This window comes from Erpetoichthys calabaricus, chromosome 7 (genome assembly GCF_900747795.2).
Source record: "Erpetoichthys calabaricus chromosome 7, fErpCal1.3, whole genome shotgun sequence".
Lineage (NCBI taxonomy): Eukaryota > Metazoa > Chordata > Cladistia > Polypteriformes > Polypteridae > Erpetoichthys > Erpetoichthys calabaricus.
Genome location: NC_041400.2, coordinates 8,358,024 through 8,377,048, shown reverse-complemented (window position 1 = coordinate 8,377,048; position 19,025 = coordinate 8,358,024). Strand labels below are relative to the sequence as shown.

General features: G+C 38.5%; 1 protein-coding gene across 1 annotated transcript in view; it reads left to right on the top strand.

Moving 5' to 3' along the window:
• The first annotated feature begins 15,492 nt into the window (after nucleotides 1–15,492).
• LOC114654476 (RNA exonuclease 1 homolog) overlaps nucleotides 15,493–19,025 on the top strand; it is a 33,765-nt gene continuing 30,232 nt past the window's right edge. Inside the window, exon 1 of the mRNA XM_028805048.2 lies at nucleotides 15,493–15,753. Coding sequence (XP_028660881.1) covers nucleotides 15,612–15,753 — 142 coding nt within the window. The 5' untranslated portion in view covers nucleotides 15,493–15,611. The remainder of the gene's footprint in view (nucleotides 15,754–19,025) is intronic.

Genomic DNA, 19,025 nt, shown 5'->3' with positions numbered 1-19,025 from the left:
TGTGGCTCTTGGTCTCTGATTGGTTGGCCACCCCTGGACTAATGATTATGAAGCTGGAAATTTGGAGGTGTGATGATGAATGTTGTTAGTGCATATGTACCGCAAGTTGGGTGTGCAATGGGTGAGAAAGAACATTTCTGGAGTAAGTTGGATGAAGTGATGAACAGTGTACCCAAGGGACAGAAAGTGGTGACTGGAGTGGATTTCAATGGGCATGTTGGTGAAGGGAACAGTGGAGACGAGGATGTGATGGATAGGTATGGTGTCAAGGAAAGGAATGAAGAAGGTCAGAGGATAGTGGATTTTGCCAAAAGGATGGACATGGCTGTGGTGAATAAGTATTTTAAGAAGAGGGAGGAACATAGGGTTACGTACAAGAGTGGAGGAAGATGCACACAGGTAGATTACATCCTATGCAGAAGAGTTGATCTGAAGGAGATTGAAGACTGCAAAGTGGTGGCAGGGGCAAGTGTAGTTAAGCAGCATAGGATGGTGGTCTGTAGGATGTTGTTGGAGATCAAGAAGAGGAAAAGAATTAGGGCAAAGTACGCCTTATGAGAAAGACCTAGAAGTCATGGTGGGCTTATCACTATCAACATCAAGATAAGTGTTCAGAAGTGATTAAGAAGCCTAATGGAATGTTAGGTTATCCAGCACCCTGATGTGTGGAATACAAGTGTGTGGAATGCAAGTCAAAACAGGTCATGCTTAAGCTTTATAACACACTAGTGAGACCTCACCTGGAGTAGTGAGTGCAGTTTTGGTCTCTGGGCTACAAAAAGGAGTGTTCTTTTAGTTATGAGGAAAGATTGAAGAAGTTCACCCTTTGCAGTTTAAGTAAATGGCGATTAAGCAAGAGTGAAGTGCTTAAAATTGTGAAAGGAATTAGTCCAATAGATTAGGACTGTTACTTTAAAATGACTTAAACCAGAACACGGGGACATAATGGTGGTGGACAGCAGGACTCTAGGGACATTCAAAACTTGACTTGATGTGGTTTTGGAGGTAATGGGTGGGAATGGACTGGAGAGCTTTGTTGGGTTCCTGTTCTCATCAAATTTTTTTCTAATGTTCTAATGTACAAATTAAATTGACTTTATAACTCCACATATGCACACACATCTATTGTCTCACAAATAAAAGATGAATTTCAGAATTAGGTGATGTTAAAAGTGGTGTCTCTCAGAGATCAGTTTTGGTAGTTACTCTCTTTAATATACATAAACAATCTGGACAAGGAATATAATTAGTAAGCTGGTTAAGTCTGCAGATGATACCAAAATAGCTGGAAGAGCAGATAATGGAGAATCACCTAATTTGTTACAGAACGACCTGGATAACATACAGGTTTGGACAGCTTTGTGGCGGATGACATTTAATGTTAACTAAATGTAAAGTATTACCCATAAGAACTAGAAATTATAGATTTAAATACACAGTGGGTGTTCTGAAACTTGAAACTACCTCTTATGAGAAGAACCTGGAAGTCATAGTGGACTCATCATTATCTACATCCAGACAGTGTGTTGAAGCAGTCAATAAAGCTAACAAGATATTAGGTTATGTAGCATAATGTGTGGTGTATAAATCTAGGGAGGTACAGTATACTTAAGTTATATAATGCACAAGTGAGGCCTTACCTGGAGTACTGTGTTCAGTTTTGATGTCACATTACAAAAAAGTCATACAAGCAATAGAGAAAGTCCAAAAAAGTGAGATTAGGCTGATTGCAGGGGGTATAAGATATGGGAAGAGATTGAATTTAGCAGACAAAGATTAAGATAGGAAATAAATGAAGTGTTTAAAAGAATAAAGGGAATTAGTACAGTAGACCACAGGTTGTTACTTTAAAATAAATTCTACAACAAGAACACAGGGACACAGTCTGAAACTTATTAAGGGCAGATTTTGCACAAATGTTAGAAACCTTTTCTTTATGGCAAAGAACCACACACAGATGGAATAAATGAGCAAGTAGTGTGGTGGAGAGTAGGACTTTAGGGGCCTTCAGATCTCGAGTTTATGTTATTTTAGACAATATCGGTGAATAGGATGTGTAGCTGAGGGTGTGTAAGGTGGGTTCAAGCACAGGTAAAATGCGTGCCGAAAGAAATCTCTCAGTCCAAAAGTTTGTTTTAAAATATTTAGTAAAAATTCAAAGCAAATAGTCCACACAAGAATAAAGAAAAAAGGTTGTTACATACGTAGAATAAAAGGCAAAAATATTAGAAAAAATGTATCTTCTTAAAACTTAACTTTTCTCGTTAAACTTTAGTTGTTTCTATACTTAAGGATGCTTAACTTTATCTTCCATACGCTTTAAATGTAAGGCACTGCACATTCAATAGAGCTTGTTGTCTTCCATGTTACTTGACACGTAAGGTACGCAAGGCCCGGTTTAAAACCATGTGCCCTCAACACCTTACACTGGGCAAGGCAGGTCACTAACTTTGTATAATGTATAGACAGAGAAGCTAGAAATAATTAGAATATACCAATTCTATTCAACTTATCGGAGGTTGTAGGAACCTGCCATAGACTATGCATTAATATTTAGGTAAACATTTATATAACTTAAATAACTAGCAAATGGCTCTTACAGCATGAACAAGCTTGTTGGGATGAATGGCTTGTTGTCATCACAATTTTTCTATTATTATAATGGGAAATTAATTTGACACAATTTAGATATAATACACACTCTTTGAATTGAACACCACCTAAATATTCACATAACTGTCGTCCAAGTCATTTCCATAAACAGGTTAAGTGAATTGATAATGAATTAGAGATGTGTTTTGGATTAAACCAGGCCATTTGGTTTACAGTCCAACACCTTAACTCCTTTGCCACCCTACTTAACTCGGTTTGACACATTAAATACTGACAAAGGTCTTCTCTTCCCTTCAACTCCTTTCAGGAATTCACCGACCTCTCCATCCTTTTTCCCAACTTGCTAACCCATCATAAGACTGCAGAGAGTAGAGATCTATCCCAGCAGCATTAGGCAAGTGGCAATGATTATAACTGGGTGAGACAGCAATTAATGGCAGACTTCGATGCAAATTATGATGATAATTAATTGTTATGAAAGAAAAGTAATTCTTCTTTAACTTAATGGAAAAAAAGTATCTGTAGCAATCACTAGCTTAAACTGATTTATTATGAGACAGTTATAGTAGTATTAAGAGGCTTAAATCCCTCCCAGATTAAACATACACTATGGTTCCCAGGTTTAGCTAATCAACTAATGCACCTCGTGTAATCAGTCTGCAATAAGGAATGTAATCCTTGTATTACTGAATATCAGATCCTAAGATATGATGGAACATCTGTTACTATGTTTAGTGTGAATATGAGACATAAAATCTCATTTTGCATATTTCATCTTCACAATCATAAACTTATATCTATAACTGAAAAAGAACTAAATATCCATTTCATGTGCTTACATAAGTGGACTTCAGGGAAAGGAATGGGTGAACATCAAAATCACTTAAGAGATCTGTACATAGACAATGTCTTTGCATCCTATGAACAATCACATTCCAAATTTAACTTTCCAGCAATATATTTCTTTCACTGCCTTCAAATTAGAAACTTTGTCAAACAAAACCTGCCCAATTTTCCTCACCTCCCACCTCCCTCTATGCTGGAAAGAATATTGCTCAGTTTCGAGGACTCAGACAGCATTTCTGCAATATATAAAATCATTTGACAGCCCCTCCCTTTCAAAGATCCAAGAGGACAGTGGGAAAAGGATCTATCATACAATATCTCAGAAAAGGAGTGGAAGGTAGCAATGTAGAGAATTCACTCGAGCTACATATGTGCAAAGCATACAATTATTCAACTCAAAATTATATATCGAGCACATCTGTCTCATTTAAATTTGTCCAAAATGTTTTCAGGGCGAGATCCAACCTGTGAACGCTGCAATCGAGCTCAAGCCTCACTGGGTCACATGTTTTGGGCCTGCACCAAAATAACATCATTCTGGACCAAAATGTTTAAATGACTTTCAGACAGCCTTGGTGTCACAATCCCTCCTAACCCATTAACAGCTGTGTTTGGTGTACTTCTAGATGGGCTTAAAGTGGAGAAGGACAAACAAACTGTGATTGCCTTTACTACACTGTTGGTACGTAGGCTTATCTTGCTCAACTGGAAGAATCCTAACTCTCCTCTTTTAAGTCAGTGGGTAACTGATGTTATATACTATTTGAAATTGGAAAAAAATAAAATTCTCACTTAGAGGATCTGTGCACAATTTTTTCAAAACCTGGCAGGATTTAATCAATAACATTTTAGAATAAGCTTTTAAAGCACTGAGGAAGCAGATTCTCTCCCTATTTCTTTTTCTTCTCCATGTATCTTTATTGACTTATTAATTCATCTACAGTATTTACTTATTTTTACTAGCTTTAAGTTTTACTCAGCTGGCCATGCTCTCTTTCTCAGGGGTGGGGGCTGATTTGTTTTCAATCCTATTTTTGTAACAATTGGTCTATTTGTATGGAATGTTGTGTGATAACAATAAAATCAATAAAATTAAATCTCTCTCAGCAGCCTCAGGTGAAAGGCTGCAGCCAACCCAGGACGGGATGTCAGGCCATCGCAATACTTAAACCAATAAATTATTCATTCGGTGTTTCTGCATGTGGGAGGAAAACCTATGTAGACAAAGGGAGACTATACTGTATATTAATTCTGCATACTTAAATCTCTGTATCCTTACTTTTAAATATATTCATACCTTTTTTCTTGACACATGAAACAAAAGAAATGTGAAGAAATATATACAGTAATATAAAACTAAATCAAAATCGTTAATGGCTAGTACTATATTTCAAGCTGCATCAAAAACTAAACAGAATATTTTTCAATCTGGCATTTGAGGCATTAAAACAAAAAAACAGATTAGAGATCTAAGGTTTAGGTTTACAATCCTCATAAAGGCTAATGAATTTTCACAAAGTGATGCCTTATCCCATCTCAGTGGATTTTCATGATAGCCAGCCTGCGATATATTAAGTGGAGTGATGGTTTAGCCGATGAATCTTCTTTGCTTGCATGCACTCTTTGCTGCATTTTCTGGTTGCCAAAACTATCAAGCAGTAAAAGGGGAATATTTTTCCAGACTTCAGCAATGATTAACAAACACACCGGTCCCCCGGTGTGCATCCAGATTTTTTCCCTTATGGCCATGGTGGGGTTTGGACTTTACTGCATCATCAAAGCTGTTTCCTTTGGGATTTTTAATTGGTGGTATATTCTTGGAGGCTCCCTTATTGTGGCTTCTGTATTTACCTTATTCCGCATATATGAGGAATGTATTGCTTTGGCTCAAAAAGAAAGTTGCTCCGAGCTTCCATCTGCTAAACTTTAAAGATGGGATGGGGTGTTTAATGGAAACCGAGTGAGAGATCATGCTGAACACCATGCTTGGTGCCCTCATGAAACTAAAGCTTGTTGACTAGCCTGGATGGAAACTGAAAACTAAATCAGGCCATAACAAATAGGCCATGCTTCTACATTATGTTGATTTGTCACTTACTAGTGGATATTTAACTCAACAGCACAAACGTCACCCCAAATACTACAGAACCGAGATGAAGCTGTGAGATATACTAAATCTGTGGAGCACCCTGGTATTAAACTGTATTGACCTGCACAACTAATTTCTGAGATACAAACAAAATGCACTTCATATTAAAAAGGCTGCAAATATATTTGTAGCTCATCAAAGAGAAGAGGAAAAGACCAGAGGCTGGGGGACATGATATAACTAAGAATACACTAAAGACCAAAAAATGTGAGGTCATAGCTTCACCTTGCTCTCCGGGTGTCTCTAAGTAAGTTGGAGAATCTGTTTGTACGTGAAATGTTGGAATGCACTTTCTGTAAATCATGCTATGCTTGGACAGCTGTACACAACAAGGTTATATTGCTGTAATGAAGGAGTGAAACAACATAATTAGGTAAATTATGAAACTGGTTTGAAATCACTTAAATAATCAAAATGATTTTATATATCATACATTTGTAAAATTAAGAAACAAGGTGTAATATATTTGATCAAAGGTTTGTGTTATTCCTTTTAAATATTCATAGCACATGAAAAATAATCAGTGGTCTATCCATTTGAATTGAAGTTTTAGTCTTTAAAATAAAATATGTAAAGTGCATACATAATGAAATAATGTCATGCAAATAAATCTTTAACATTGTAATTTAACATTACTTGTACGGTGGGTAGTACTGTTGCCTTGATAGTTCTAGAGACCTGGCTTTGAATCCCAAGCCTGTATATTGCCGGTGTAGGTTTTTGCAGGTTCAAACTCAAAGTCAAATCTTATTTGTCACATACAAATTAAACAACCAGCGCAATATGTAGTGAAATGCTTAGTTGTTTTCCCTTGTGTTTTCTACAAGTACTCAACTTTTCCTCCCACATCCCTTAAGACGTGCATCGGCCTTGTGTGAATGTGGGTACCTGCTTAAGTAGACGATGAGATGGGCTGAAATTTTATTCAAGGCTGTTTCCTATCTACCAGGAAACACTCCAGCCCCAAGACCCTGAACTGGATTAAGGGGGTTTGAAAATATAAAGTTATGTCAAGGTAAATCATACTGGTAAATTATATATTTTCTAACAACAACAATAAGAGGTGTGTTTTGTTTTAAAGAATTTTAGAATACATACCTACTTTAGCAGTGATTCTTTAGGGAATGAAAACCTGCTTTTGAATCATCAGCTCCTAAAAAGCATCCAACATACTGTTGATACTGCGGTGGGTTGGCACCCTGCCCTGGATTGTTTCCTGCCTTGTGCCCTGTGTTGGCTGGGATTGGCTCCAGCAGACCCCCGTGACCCTGTGTTCGGATTCAGCGGGTTAGAAAATGGATGGATGGATGGATACTGTTGATAAATGTAATAATGTACTGTACATAAAACTGAGCATGGCAAAGATGCTATATAAATAAAATGCACCATTATTAATAGAATTGGCTAGTGATGTGTCATTCATGCCAGTCTTTGTTTAGCACAATTTAGTTGTGTTGTACATTACACAGACAGAAAATACAGCAACTGATCATCCCCAAAGAAAACAGCATAAACATAGCTCCATTATAAAATGCTCTTAAATTTTAACACTCTAATATAGGTCACCAATGAGCAAAATATAAAACAGGTCTCTAAGTGATTTAGGGATTACTTTAAAAGCAGGGGTTCACAACAAAATAACAGACAGATTGCAATGATAGCCTTTAGTCATAAAAGACTTAAAGGACAAAAATCCTTACAAATGATCTTGATTGGCAGGGAATGGGGGTAAAAGTCAGTCAAATTGTTAAATATGAAATCTAAATATTAAGCATGCTTATTGTATAAATGTCTTTCCACTCCAGGGTGGTCTACGGCCTCGGGCTTGTGGCTGCCAAGTCTGTATTGTTGTCACTCTGTATCACAAAACCTAGGTTCAGAAAGTGGATGGATAAATGGACAGACAAGAGTCCTGGCTCTGTTTCTATAACTATTACTAGTATGTCAACAGTTTAACTCTTTACCACGACAATTAAAATAAAAGTGACAATCATTCAACAAAACAAGCCATTATTTAATTAAAACTGTTACTAGGGTGTTGTACCCTGTTAGCCATTATGAATGTAGACAAAAGCCAAGAAAAATGACACCTTTTATTGGCTAACTAAAAAGATTACAATATGCAAGCTTTCGAGGCAACTTAGGCCCCTTCTGAGTCTTGCCTGAAGAAGGGGCCTGAGTTGTCTCGAAAGCTTGCATATTGTAATCTTTTTAGTTAGCCAATAAAAGGTGTCATTTTGCTTGGCTTTTCTCTAAAAAAATTTGACAAAAATTAAATGTACAGTCAATGTATTACCTGTTTTTTAAATATCTGAGAAAAGACTAAAAACATCAACAAACATAAAGTTTGTCAATATTTAATGCAAATTAATTTCCCTTACCAAATAAAACAGTAAACAAAACACTGTAGCCTTCCGTTTGCCATTTTAACCATATGCCTAACAAAATATAATCTTATGGCCCTGTAATATTGACACATTGACAGTTGATAAATATGAACATGCTTGGAATTTTGTAGGCGGCACGGTGGCACAATGGGTAGCGCTGCTGCCTCACAGTTAGGAAACCCGGTCATCTCTGCGTGGAGTTTGCATGTTCTCCCTGTGTCTGCGTGGGTTTACTCCAGGTGCTCCGGTTTCCTACCACAGTCCAAAGACATGCAGTTAGGTGCGATTCTAAATTGTCCCTAGTAGTGTGTGCTTGGTGTGTGTGCCCTGTGGTGGGCTGGTGCCCTGCCCGGGGTTTGTTTCCTGCCTTGCGCCCTGTGTTGGCTGAGATTGGCTCCAGCAGACCCCCATGACCCTATAGTTAGGATATAGCGGGTTAGATAATGGATGGATAGAATTTTCTATGATCGACTGAAATTTAACAGAATCAGTGCCATGTGAGTTTGAATGATGGACTGACACCTTGTCCAGAGCCTGATGTTGCAAGAACAGGCGCACATCCCATCACCATGAACTGGGGAAAGCAGGTTTGAGTTTTTCATCTTAAGAAAAAAAGGGTGTTGCAGTGGTTAGCACTTGAGCTGCTGACTCATTGATCCAGGGACAGGGTTCACTTTTCCACCCAGTCATATTCTTAGTGTGCTTACTTGTGCTTCAAAAATGCCTTTTCCAATTCAAACGGTCATATTGACCTGCTAGCTTCCCATCTGGAATGGTTTACTACATTTTCTCTTAAGGTTGCTGTGATTGTAATAGACGAAGTATATTCTGAAAAAAGATGGAGAGATGGAATGATGAGAAAAATTAAAAACTGAATTAAATATTACATGATTACAAAAAGCGCTGATGTTAATGAAATGAAATGCAGTTATTGAAAACAAATCTAGAAAACCCATCACTTACTATGTGCAGTATCCTGATGAACGTGAATGGGCTTAAACAAGTTTGTGAATGTTGTATTATTATGTGTTGTGGAAGATCAGCCTCGACAAAGACAGGCAGACACCAATGTTCCAAACACCACATACGTTTTATTTACAGTACTATTTACAAAAGTCCTGCACACAACCCAGTGCCCCTGAACCAATCACCCTCAGTCCAGGCCTCTTCAATATCCAGCCTTGCTTCACCGCCTCCACTCCTCTCCTCTCCTCCGAGCTTCATCCTCTTCCACCCGACTTTAGCTGATGACTGGAGGAAGGTGGCCCCTTTTATTCCCACCCAGATGTGCTCCAGGTGCCTCCCGATGAGCTTCCTGTAGCACTTCCTGGTGAGGCGGAAGTGCTGTATGAGCACTGGGAAGCACTCCAGGTGTCCCTGGTAATACTTCCACCAGCACCTCCAGGTGTGGCGGAAGTGCTGACATCCAGGGCTTCACAGTCTTCTGGGCGCCCCCTGGCGGTGACCACAGGCCCCTATAGGGTTGAGCTTCCAAGCTCAGTTCCCGTGGCCCCCATACAAACCAGGGCAGCCGCACTCTCGTGGTCCAGGAGAGGCGAAGTCCCTCTCCCGACATATCTAAGCGTCCCGGCTGGGTACAGCGCCCAGCTACCCCCCCACAGTGTACAATTTGTTAAAAGGTTTAACCTGTCATTACATTGAACTATAAAATAAATGTGTCAAGGTACATTTTATTCATGAGAAAGTAAAAGTAGGCTGTAGTGACTACCAAATATATATAAAGTGAGAACTCCAAATTATACTATGCACTTGTGATTTATAAGTTGTTGTTGATAAAGTTATCAGCTAAATAAATAAATAAATGACAGTGGTGTCTGCGGTGGGCTGGCGCACTGCCCGGGGTTTGTTTGCTGCCTTGCGTCCTGTGTTGGCTGGGATTGGCTCCAGCAGACCCCCCCGTGACCCTGTAGTTAGGATGTAGCAGGTTGGATAATGGATGAATGGATGACAGTGGTGTATTGTAGGTCGTTAATAATGTATCTGTTGATTTGCACCACAAGAGGGAGACATCCTACAAAGCATATACAGAGGATTCAGAAGGCATTCAGGCCCCTTCACTTTTTACACACTTTATTGTGTTGCAGATTTAATTTTAAACGGATCAATTTGCCATTTTTGCCCATCATTGACTGTCACCTTTGTTTCTTCTTCCTTATCTTTTTATGTTAGATGTCAGACCCACTTATAGTGATGGAATAGAGTGAGGTAAACACCATTATTTTGACTTAAATTAAATTACCGCAAAAAGCACTGCAGATTTCAAATAAAAAAAAATCCTATGATATGAACTAAAGTTACTTCCATGACTAAACAAAGTTTTCCCAGCAAACCCACCCACTCCAATGCTTGTATTGATGCCTAAATTTAAATGCTTTCTTCTTTTTATGCTTCGTATGAACATATTTCGTGATGAGAGAGGACATGTAGGTGATGGGTGTAACAGAGCAAGATGCAGAGGACAGAAAAATATGGAAGAAGATGATCCGCTGGGGCGACTCCTAACGGGAGCAGCCGAAAGAAGAAGAAGAAGATCAACATATTTCATTTCTACAGGTTTCACATTGATAAGTGTCTGTACAACCCTGAATGATGTTTTCCAGTTAGATATAGCAAAATAAGTAATCCTTCTTCTTCCACAGCTATAACCATTTTTATATGGGGTTGCTATTTTCTGTGTGTCCAATTCTTAAATCTTGTCAAAATGATCCCCCCTCCTTGTTTTTCCACCTTTCCCCACAAATCCAACACTTTTATTTATTCTGTACAGATTTGCCCCTTTTCTATTATTACCTCACAAGTTTTGTCAAATTCCAGTCATTTTTGATTCAGTTAATTCTTTAGCTTCTGATTTGCTAAATGAAATTTCTATATCCTCAATAGACCTTGTTTTAATTTTTTTATTTTCAAAAAGTGTAAATTACAATGACATGCTACTCAATCAAAACAAAAAACAATAACATAACAGATACAACAGTTATTTCGGCAATACCCCAGTACAATTTTTGAACATTTTCACTACTCCATTCTATCACTATTCTGTTCATTTTACAGCAGATTCATTCACTGCACACATGCCACACATGCATCCAAAAAGCTGCACTTTAATTTTACTTCAAAATCAATACAGAGAAAACAAAGGAATGATACAAATACAAAGAAAAGAAGGGAAAAAAAGACTCAATAGACCTTTAACAACATTTTTAGCTTTACAATCAACCCTCTCATCCTTTTCCACTCCCTTAAGTGCAGGAACCTACAAGAATCACTCATATAAACCTATATTTTGCAGGCAAAATACTATCTTATTGATTTCCAATAACAAATCAATCTTCAGTTAGACTGATCAATTTTAATATTCTTTATCCTGAGTAAGAAACTAAACATATCAACAGCTGCATAAGTGCATATGTGGTTAAGGCTTTGGACTTTAAACACTAAGGTTGTGCGACCAGATACTGACACTGTGTGACCATGAGCATGTCATTTTACCTGCCTGTGCTCCAAAGGGAAGAACAAAAGAAATGTAACTTGATTGTATCTGAAATGCTGCAAGCGGTCTTGGAGAAATGGCATCAGCCAAATAATATAAACCCTAGGTGGCATAATTTTTTCCACCCATGGCAGCCATTCCAAGTCACCAGGAAAACAGGGCCATCTCCCATACTCCTGCAAGTGATCCCTAGTCTCCCGGAAATCCCTCTTTGTCCCAGTTATTTTGGAAATATCCTGTTACAATTTATTTATTTTAATTTCCACTGTTTTGTTCTCTGAGTGAACCCCTTCATTTTGCCAAAGGTCTGCTCACTGCTCATATGCCACGCATGCATCCAAAGTGCTGCACTTTACTTTTTCAATGTTCATGTACACATTATGACAAAATGGAGAAGCATCTAAAAAAATTTTTTCAGAATACATAAAGGTGTACCCTTGCCTTATGCCTATTAAAAATAAAGATACATTAGCTTGTTGCACTGTTTGTGACATCAATTTGTCTATTGGTAGCAGTGGTTTAAACATTTGCCAAATGTAAAAAAAATTTCAAAAATAGAAGTGTTAATCGTTTATTTTCATCAATCAACAAAATGCAGGGAATGAACAAAAGAGAAATGTAAATCAAATCAATATTTGGTGTGACCACCCTTTGCCTTCAAAACAGCATCAATTCTTCTAGTGTTCTAGGTACACTTGCAAACAGTTTTTGAAGGAACTCTGCTAGTAGGTTGTTCCAAACATCTTGGAGAACTAACCCCAGATCTTCTGCGGATGTCGGCTTCCTCACATCCTTCTGTCTCTTCATGTAATCCCAGACACACTCGATGATGTTGAGATCAGGGCTCGGTGGGGGCCATACCATCACTTCCAGGACTTCTTGTTCTTCTTTATGCTGAAGATAGTTCTTAATGACTTTGGCTGCATGTTTGGGGTCGTCGTCCTGCTGCAAAATAAATTTGGGGCCAATCATACGCCTCCCTGATGGTATTGCATGATGGATAAGTATCTGCCTGTATTTCTCAGCATTGAGAACACCATTAATCCTGACCAAATCTCCAACTCCATTTGCAGAAATGCAGCCCCAAACGTTCAAGGAACCTCAACCATGTTTCACTGTTGCCTGCAGACACTCATTATTGTACCGCTCTCCAGCCCTTCGACAAACAAACTGCCTTCTGCTACAGCCAAATATTTCAAATTTTGACTCATCAGTCCAGAGCACCTGCTGCCATTTTTCTGCACCCCAGTTCCTATGTTTTCGTGCATATTTGAATCGCTTGGCCTTGTTTCAACGTCGGAGGTATGGCTTTTTGGCTGCAACTCTTCCATGAAGACCACTTCTGGCCAGACTTCTCCGGACAGTAGATGGGTGTACCTGGGTCCCACTGGTTTCTGCCAGTTCTGAGCTGATGGCACTGCTGGACATCTTCTGATTTCGAAGGGTAATAAGCTTGATGTGTCTTTCATCTGCTGCACTAAGTTTCCTTGGATGACCACTGCGTCTACGATCCTCAACGTTGCCCGTTTCTTTGTGCTTCTTCAAAAGACCTTGAACAGCACATCTTGAAACCCCAGTCTGCTTTGAAATCTTTGTCTGGGAGAGACCTTGCTGATGCAGTAGAACTACCTTGTGTCTTGTTGCTGTGCTCAATCTTGCCATGACATGAAACTGTCTTCCACAACCTCACCTTGGTAGCAGAGTTTGGTTGTTCCTCACCCAGTTTTAAGCCTCCTACACAGCTGTTTCTGTTTCAGTTAATGACTGTGTTTCAACCTACGTGTGACATTGATGATCATTAGCACCTGTTTGGTAGAATTGGTTGATCAAACACCTGACTAGAATCCTACAAAATCCCTGACTTTGTGCAAGTGGACCTATAAGAATTGATGCTGGTTTGAAGGCAAAAGGTAGTAACACCAAATATTAATTTGATTTAGATTTTTCTTTTGTTCGCTCACTTCTCATTTTGTAAATTGATAACAATAAACAATCATTATTTATATTTCTGAAAGCATTCTTTGTTTACAGCATTTTTTCATACCTGCCTAAAACTTTTGCACAGTACTGTGTGTATATATATATATATATATATATATATATATATATATATATATATATATATATATATATATGTATATATACACACTGTACATAAATGTATATACATATATGAAGTAGTTATATGAAGTCATATCTGAATACCAAGTTTCATTATCTGCTTGGCCTGGCTTCTCATTACAAAACTGGTTGGAGTGAAATCCTGCACCCACTGTGGACCTCCACTACTGGACTTGAGTACCCCTTTTCTTTACTGCAAGACACACTTCTATGCTAATTTGTATGACATAAAAAGCAATGTCCGCACAAAAACAAAATGAAAAATTAAAATCATATAACTTCAAAGCAATCCACACTAACAATCAGAACCAAAAAAATTTATTTTTCTACGTTACTTTTACTTAATATGTACTAAAACTGCCCTTTTTTACTTTTACCAATAAATGAATATGTATAGATGTGTATAATCTACATAATCTATAATGGATGGATGGATATTTGTATGCACCATGATGTGTTGAAATTTCAGTAAAACCTTTTTAGTTATGATGGCACCGTGACACAGTAGTTACATTGCTGCCTTGCAGTATGCAGACCAGGATTGTTTCCTGTATGGAGTTTGCATGTTCTCCCTATGTCTACAGAGGTTTCCTCCCATTGTTTACAGACTCCAATGTTAGGCAAGCTGGCAACACTAAATTGGCCCTGGTATGTGTAATTGCGTGTGGGTGTTCTCCATGCAATGGACTGGCGGCACCCTGTCCATGGTTTGCCCCTACCTTGAGCCCTGTGCTGGCTGGGATAGGCTCCAGTTCCCCCCACCCAGCTTGAGCTGGCTCTGGATTAAGCAGGTTAAACAATGACATGACCTTTTTAGGTTGTCCTTTTTTAATATGTATATGCAAAAGAGGCGATGACATTATACAGAGATTCCTAGTTTCTTTTTCATCATGCCTTAGAGCAGGGGTGGGCAAAGTCATTCCTGGAGAGCCGCAGGTTTTTGTTCCAACCCAGTTGCTTAATTAGAAAACAATCCTTGCCAATAATTACATTTCATGGCTTGTTAGTGCTTTGTCTGCTATGTCAATTCATTCTCATATCCTAGATTTTTTTTTCCATTCTAAGGATATCATCCAAATACTTTGAAGTGTAAAACAGATGAGTAATTCTCAATCCTTCACTTTTTTCTCTTCTCTTTCCTTCCAAGTATTTAATTAAACCAAATAGTGCCTGATAAATACACACAGGCGTAAAGGGTAACAAGCAAAATGGATAACTGTTGGTTTCTTTTGTCATTTGCATCTTATTGCTAATAAGGAGCAATTAAAAACTGAGAATGCGGCTGTTTAAGACATAAATAAGCAATAAGGGTTCAAAATCTTAATGAGGGAGATAACTAAAATGAAGCAGAAGTGTTCTAGAGCAATAAGTGCTTCTTTATTAAGAAATTGGGTTGGAACAAAAACCTGCAGCCACGGCGGCCCTCCAGGAATGACTTTGCCCACCCCTGCCTTAGAGATTGGTCATTGAACACAGTTGCCACCTGCTTGCCAATTGAGAACCTGGTTGGAACAAACACCTGCAGCTATGGAGAATCCTCAGTGCTGACTCTGAGAATCACTTTATTAATTACATCATACGGAATTCGATCAACTACAGACATTGGAAATAACCAAGCTTAAGCTACAGTCGGACTTATTGTTTAAATCATTAAACCCATGAATCTTGAGCACACATCCACCTAATTTTATTTGATGTGTGATCTTCCCAGCAATCCTCCAACACATTTTTAATAAGATGATCATTTCCATACCCTCTTAAATTGATCCAACAAGTCCTCCCATGAATTTTAAAATCTACTTAATTAATCTGCACGTTTGCGGCGAATCACGTGAAAACGTTTAAATTACTCAATTAGCGGACTTCATGTAACAGGCGGGCTACCAGCTGCATACCATAGTTCGGAATTATTGCGGCAGACGTTGCTTAAACACTGTTGGTTCTTAATGAAGTATGCGCATGAAGTGTGTGCCAGCGGTACTTAATGTTACCTTCGTCCAAGCTGTTCATCCGTATAGACTGCCCCTTTTTCAAACGAGGAAGGTGCGAACGGCCATACTGTCATTACAAACATGACCGCGAAGCGGAACGCGCGTTGGATCACGTGGCACCGCTGGGGAATGTGGGTAAGTACGCATGCGCATGGCGCGAAGTTGAACCGTGAACGGCGGGCGCTTTTCAGATCGGCGATTGTTTTTATCGTTTTATGCTCGGTAATTTATGTAACTGGAAGAAATCGACTTCTCCAACTATTCTCCGGGAACACTGATGGTGCTAGTTATCAGCGCCGTAGCGTGGCATAACGACGGCCGATGCCAAAAGTGTTTTATTCAAGAAGAGCGCCTATTTCAAACTTATTTTATTCATAAAGGACGCAATGTATTTGAATTTTATTTACATAAATTACAATACTGTTGATAAACTACACTATTGAAAAAAATAATAAAATTTCGGCCGGTTGTAACAGCCAAACTCTTTGTGCCCTATCGGGCCTAATCAAAGTATCCGAATTCCAAATACGGTCCTTTGAAGCTATCAAATTTCATCAATCTGTCAATAAATACAAATTGTACGCATCAGACTTCCCCGCACATTGTGATACTGTATGTGTTGTGCTGGGGGAAGGGGAGCAAATCAAAAAATTGTTTAACAAAACATTTTACAATATTTTCAAAAAATTACAAAATGTATAAAAATGCAAATGTACCGCTTAGTTGGGCGTTTACATATTAGTGGCTTGGGGGTTTTCAGCAGTGCGTCATTCTCATTTTATTTTACTTAGAACTGCACTTTTATTTCCAATAATTCGGCTGTGAATATAAAAGACCATATGAACATATTTCAATGCTCACGTTGTTTACAAAATCGTAAAAAGTAAAGGGAATATCAATAAATTGTTTTACTAATTTTTTCAGTAATTTTTTTTTCGTTTTAATCCGAAACTACATCGTCGATCGGCGCCTGGTGCGGGTGCACAGTTCGTACAACCTACGTTACGGCTCTGCAGTAACTCCGTGCCTACCGATGCGTTTTCTGACTGATAGATACTTTATTAATCCCAATGGGAAATTCACATGCAGACCAGGATGTCCATCTTCACCGTTCTGTAACGTCACACGGGAGTTCCAGGGTTAAGAAAATGTTACTATCGAGGAAAACAAAATCCAACGATGTTACAGAGCGGGCTTTAAATGTCCTTGTCCGTAAATTTTAATATGTTGGCTGTTACCGGTACGTCTCGCACATCACGAGTGTCCGGTATGTGGCAGGACTGTGTGGGACTGTGCGGTGAATGAATTCTTGGTTATCATGACTGGGCAGTGGAGACTCGCTGCAGGTCGGACGGATTGGCCCCTATGAAAGGTACGGTACTCTGTGTACTAACGGCACTTCTGCAGGTGTGTATTATAAAGGAACTGTTAAGTTGTATTAAAATATGACCAGTGGCGTAGCTCGAGTTCGTGCCGCTCGGGGCGGGACGGTGCTTCAATTTTCCGACCTCCAACATATGTTATGTTAACCCAGGGGTAGGCAACGTCGGTCCTGGAGTGCCACAGTATGTGCAGGTTTTTGTTCCAACCCAGTTCCTTAACGAGAACTCAATTATTGCTGATGAAGCACATATTGCTTAAGTGACATTTTAATGCTTCATTTTAGTGGTCTCGCTTGTTAAGGTTCTCCAACCTTAATTGCTTATTTCAATCTTAAACTGCTGCATTCAGTGTTTTAATTGCTCCTTATTAGCAATAAGATGTAAAAGACAAAGCAGCCAGCAGTTCTCCAGCTAGCTTTTTTCCAATTACATCTGTGTGTGTTCATCATGCACGGTTTGATTTAATAAAACACTTAATAGAAAAATGTGACAGACTGAAAATGATCTGTTTTAGGCTTCAAATCATTTGGATGATATCCTTGGAAAGGAAAAAAATCTACGATATAAAAGCCTTACATTGCACAGACTAACAAGCCACAAAATTTAAATAAGGTCTGAGATTGGCAATGATTGGTTTCTAATTAAGCAATTGGGTTGAATGAAAACCTGTAGCCACTGCGGCTCACCAGGACCGACATTGCCTACCCCTGTTTTACATCTTATTGCTAATAAGGAGCAATTAAAACACTGATTGCAGCAGTTTAAGATTGAAATAAGCAATTAAGGTTGGAGAACCTTAACAAGCGAGACCACTAAAATGAAGCATTAAAATGTCACTTAAGCAATATGTGCTTCATCAGCAATAATTGAGTTCTCGTTAAGGAACTGGGTTGGAACAAAAACCTGCACATACTGTGGCACTCCAGGACCGACGTTGCCTACCCCTGTGTTAACCTATTTAAATAGATTACATCTTGCCTGAAGAAGGGGCCTGAGTTGCCGCGAAAGCTTGCATATTGTAATCTTTTTAGTTAGCCAATAAAAGGGGTCCTTTTTGCTTGACTTTTCACTATTTAAATAGAAAATTTAAAATGACATATAGAGAAAAAATAAATTTTTGCATAAATTGATTCATATATGCAGAAACTGCAATTTTTTCACATATTTATAAGCATCAACTAGACAAGAATATAGAACACGGCTTATCAGTGCGTCTATACTATTAGTTTAATATAATTACGCTGCGAAAACCAGAACCAGTGTAGAGTACAAGTGATAATGTGGGGATGTTTTATACGCAGAGCAAGAACGCATTCGGATTGGTAACGAAACGAAATTATAAATTGTAAATTAGTTGTTTATCTTCCAAGAAATTATCGGTGTAACGTTTGTTTTCGTTATTGCCTCATAAATTTCAACTGCTGTGTCTGATGCCGTCACAGAAGGACAGTCTGAAAATTGATTTTTGAAGCATTTGTGGATAAAATGTAAAAATTTTACTTTTCATTCATGAGTGATATTTTTTTCGAACCCTGCTGGTTACACACGAATTGTACTCCGCCTTTTGGCCAATAATGCCGCCCTCAAAAAGTGCTGCCCGGGGCGGACCGCCACTGAATATGACGTTTTCATTGGTGCTTTTTAACGTTTCAGGTATTAAATGTATTTTACACCTCGCTTTGTAATGGTTAATGCTTAAAGGTCCTCGACAAACTAAATGACCTGAAGATAAAATGACCCAAAGTATGTTTACTTGTTGCCAGGTAAGTGGGTAGTGTCTTGCCCCGCTGGGTCATTTTTTTGGAACCCTTTTGGTTGGTTTCCTAACCAAAAAGGGATTTATTGAATTTTTTAAAATGAAATAACACTCCATACAGTTTTTACAAAAAAAAAAAAGATAATTAACAACCTTAATTCAAAGGGAACAGCTTGGCGTTTGAAAGATTATGCTGTGAATATTGAGAATAGTTCTAACACTACCTTTCAGGAGACTGATGTTTTAAGAATTTTGACATATGAGAGGAG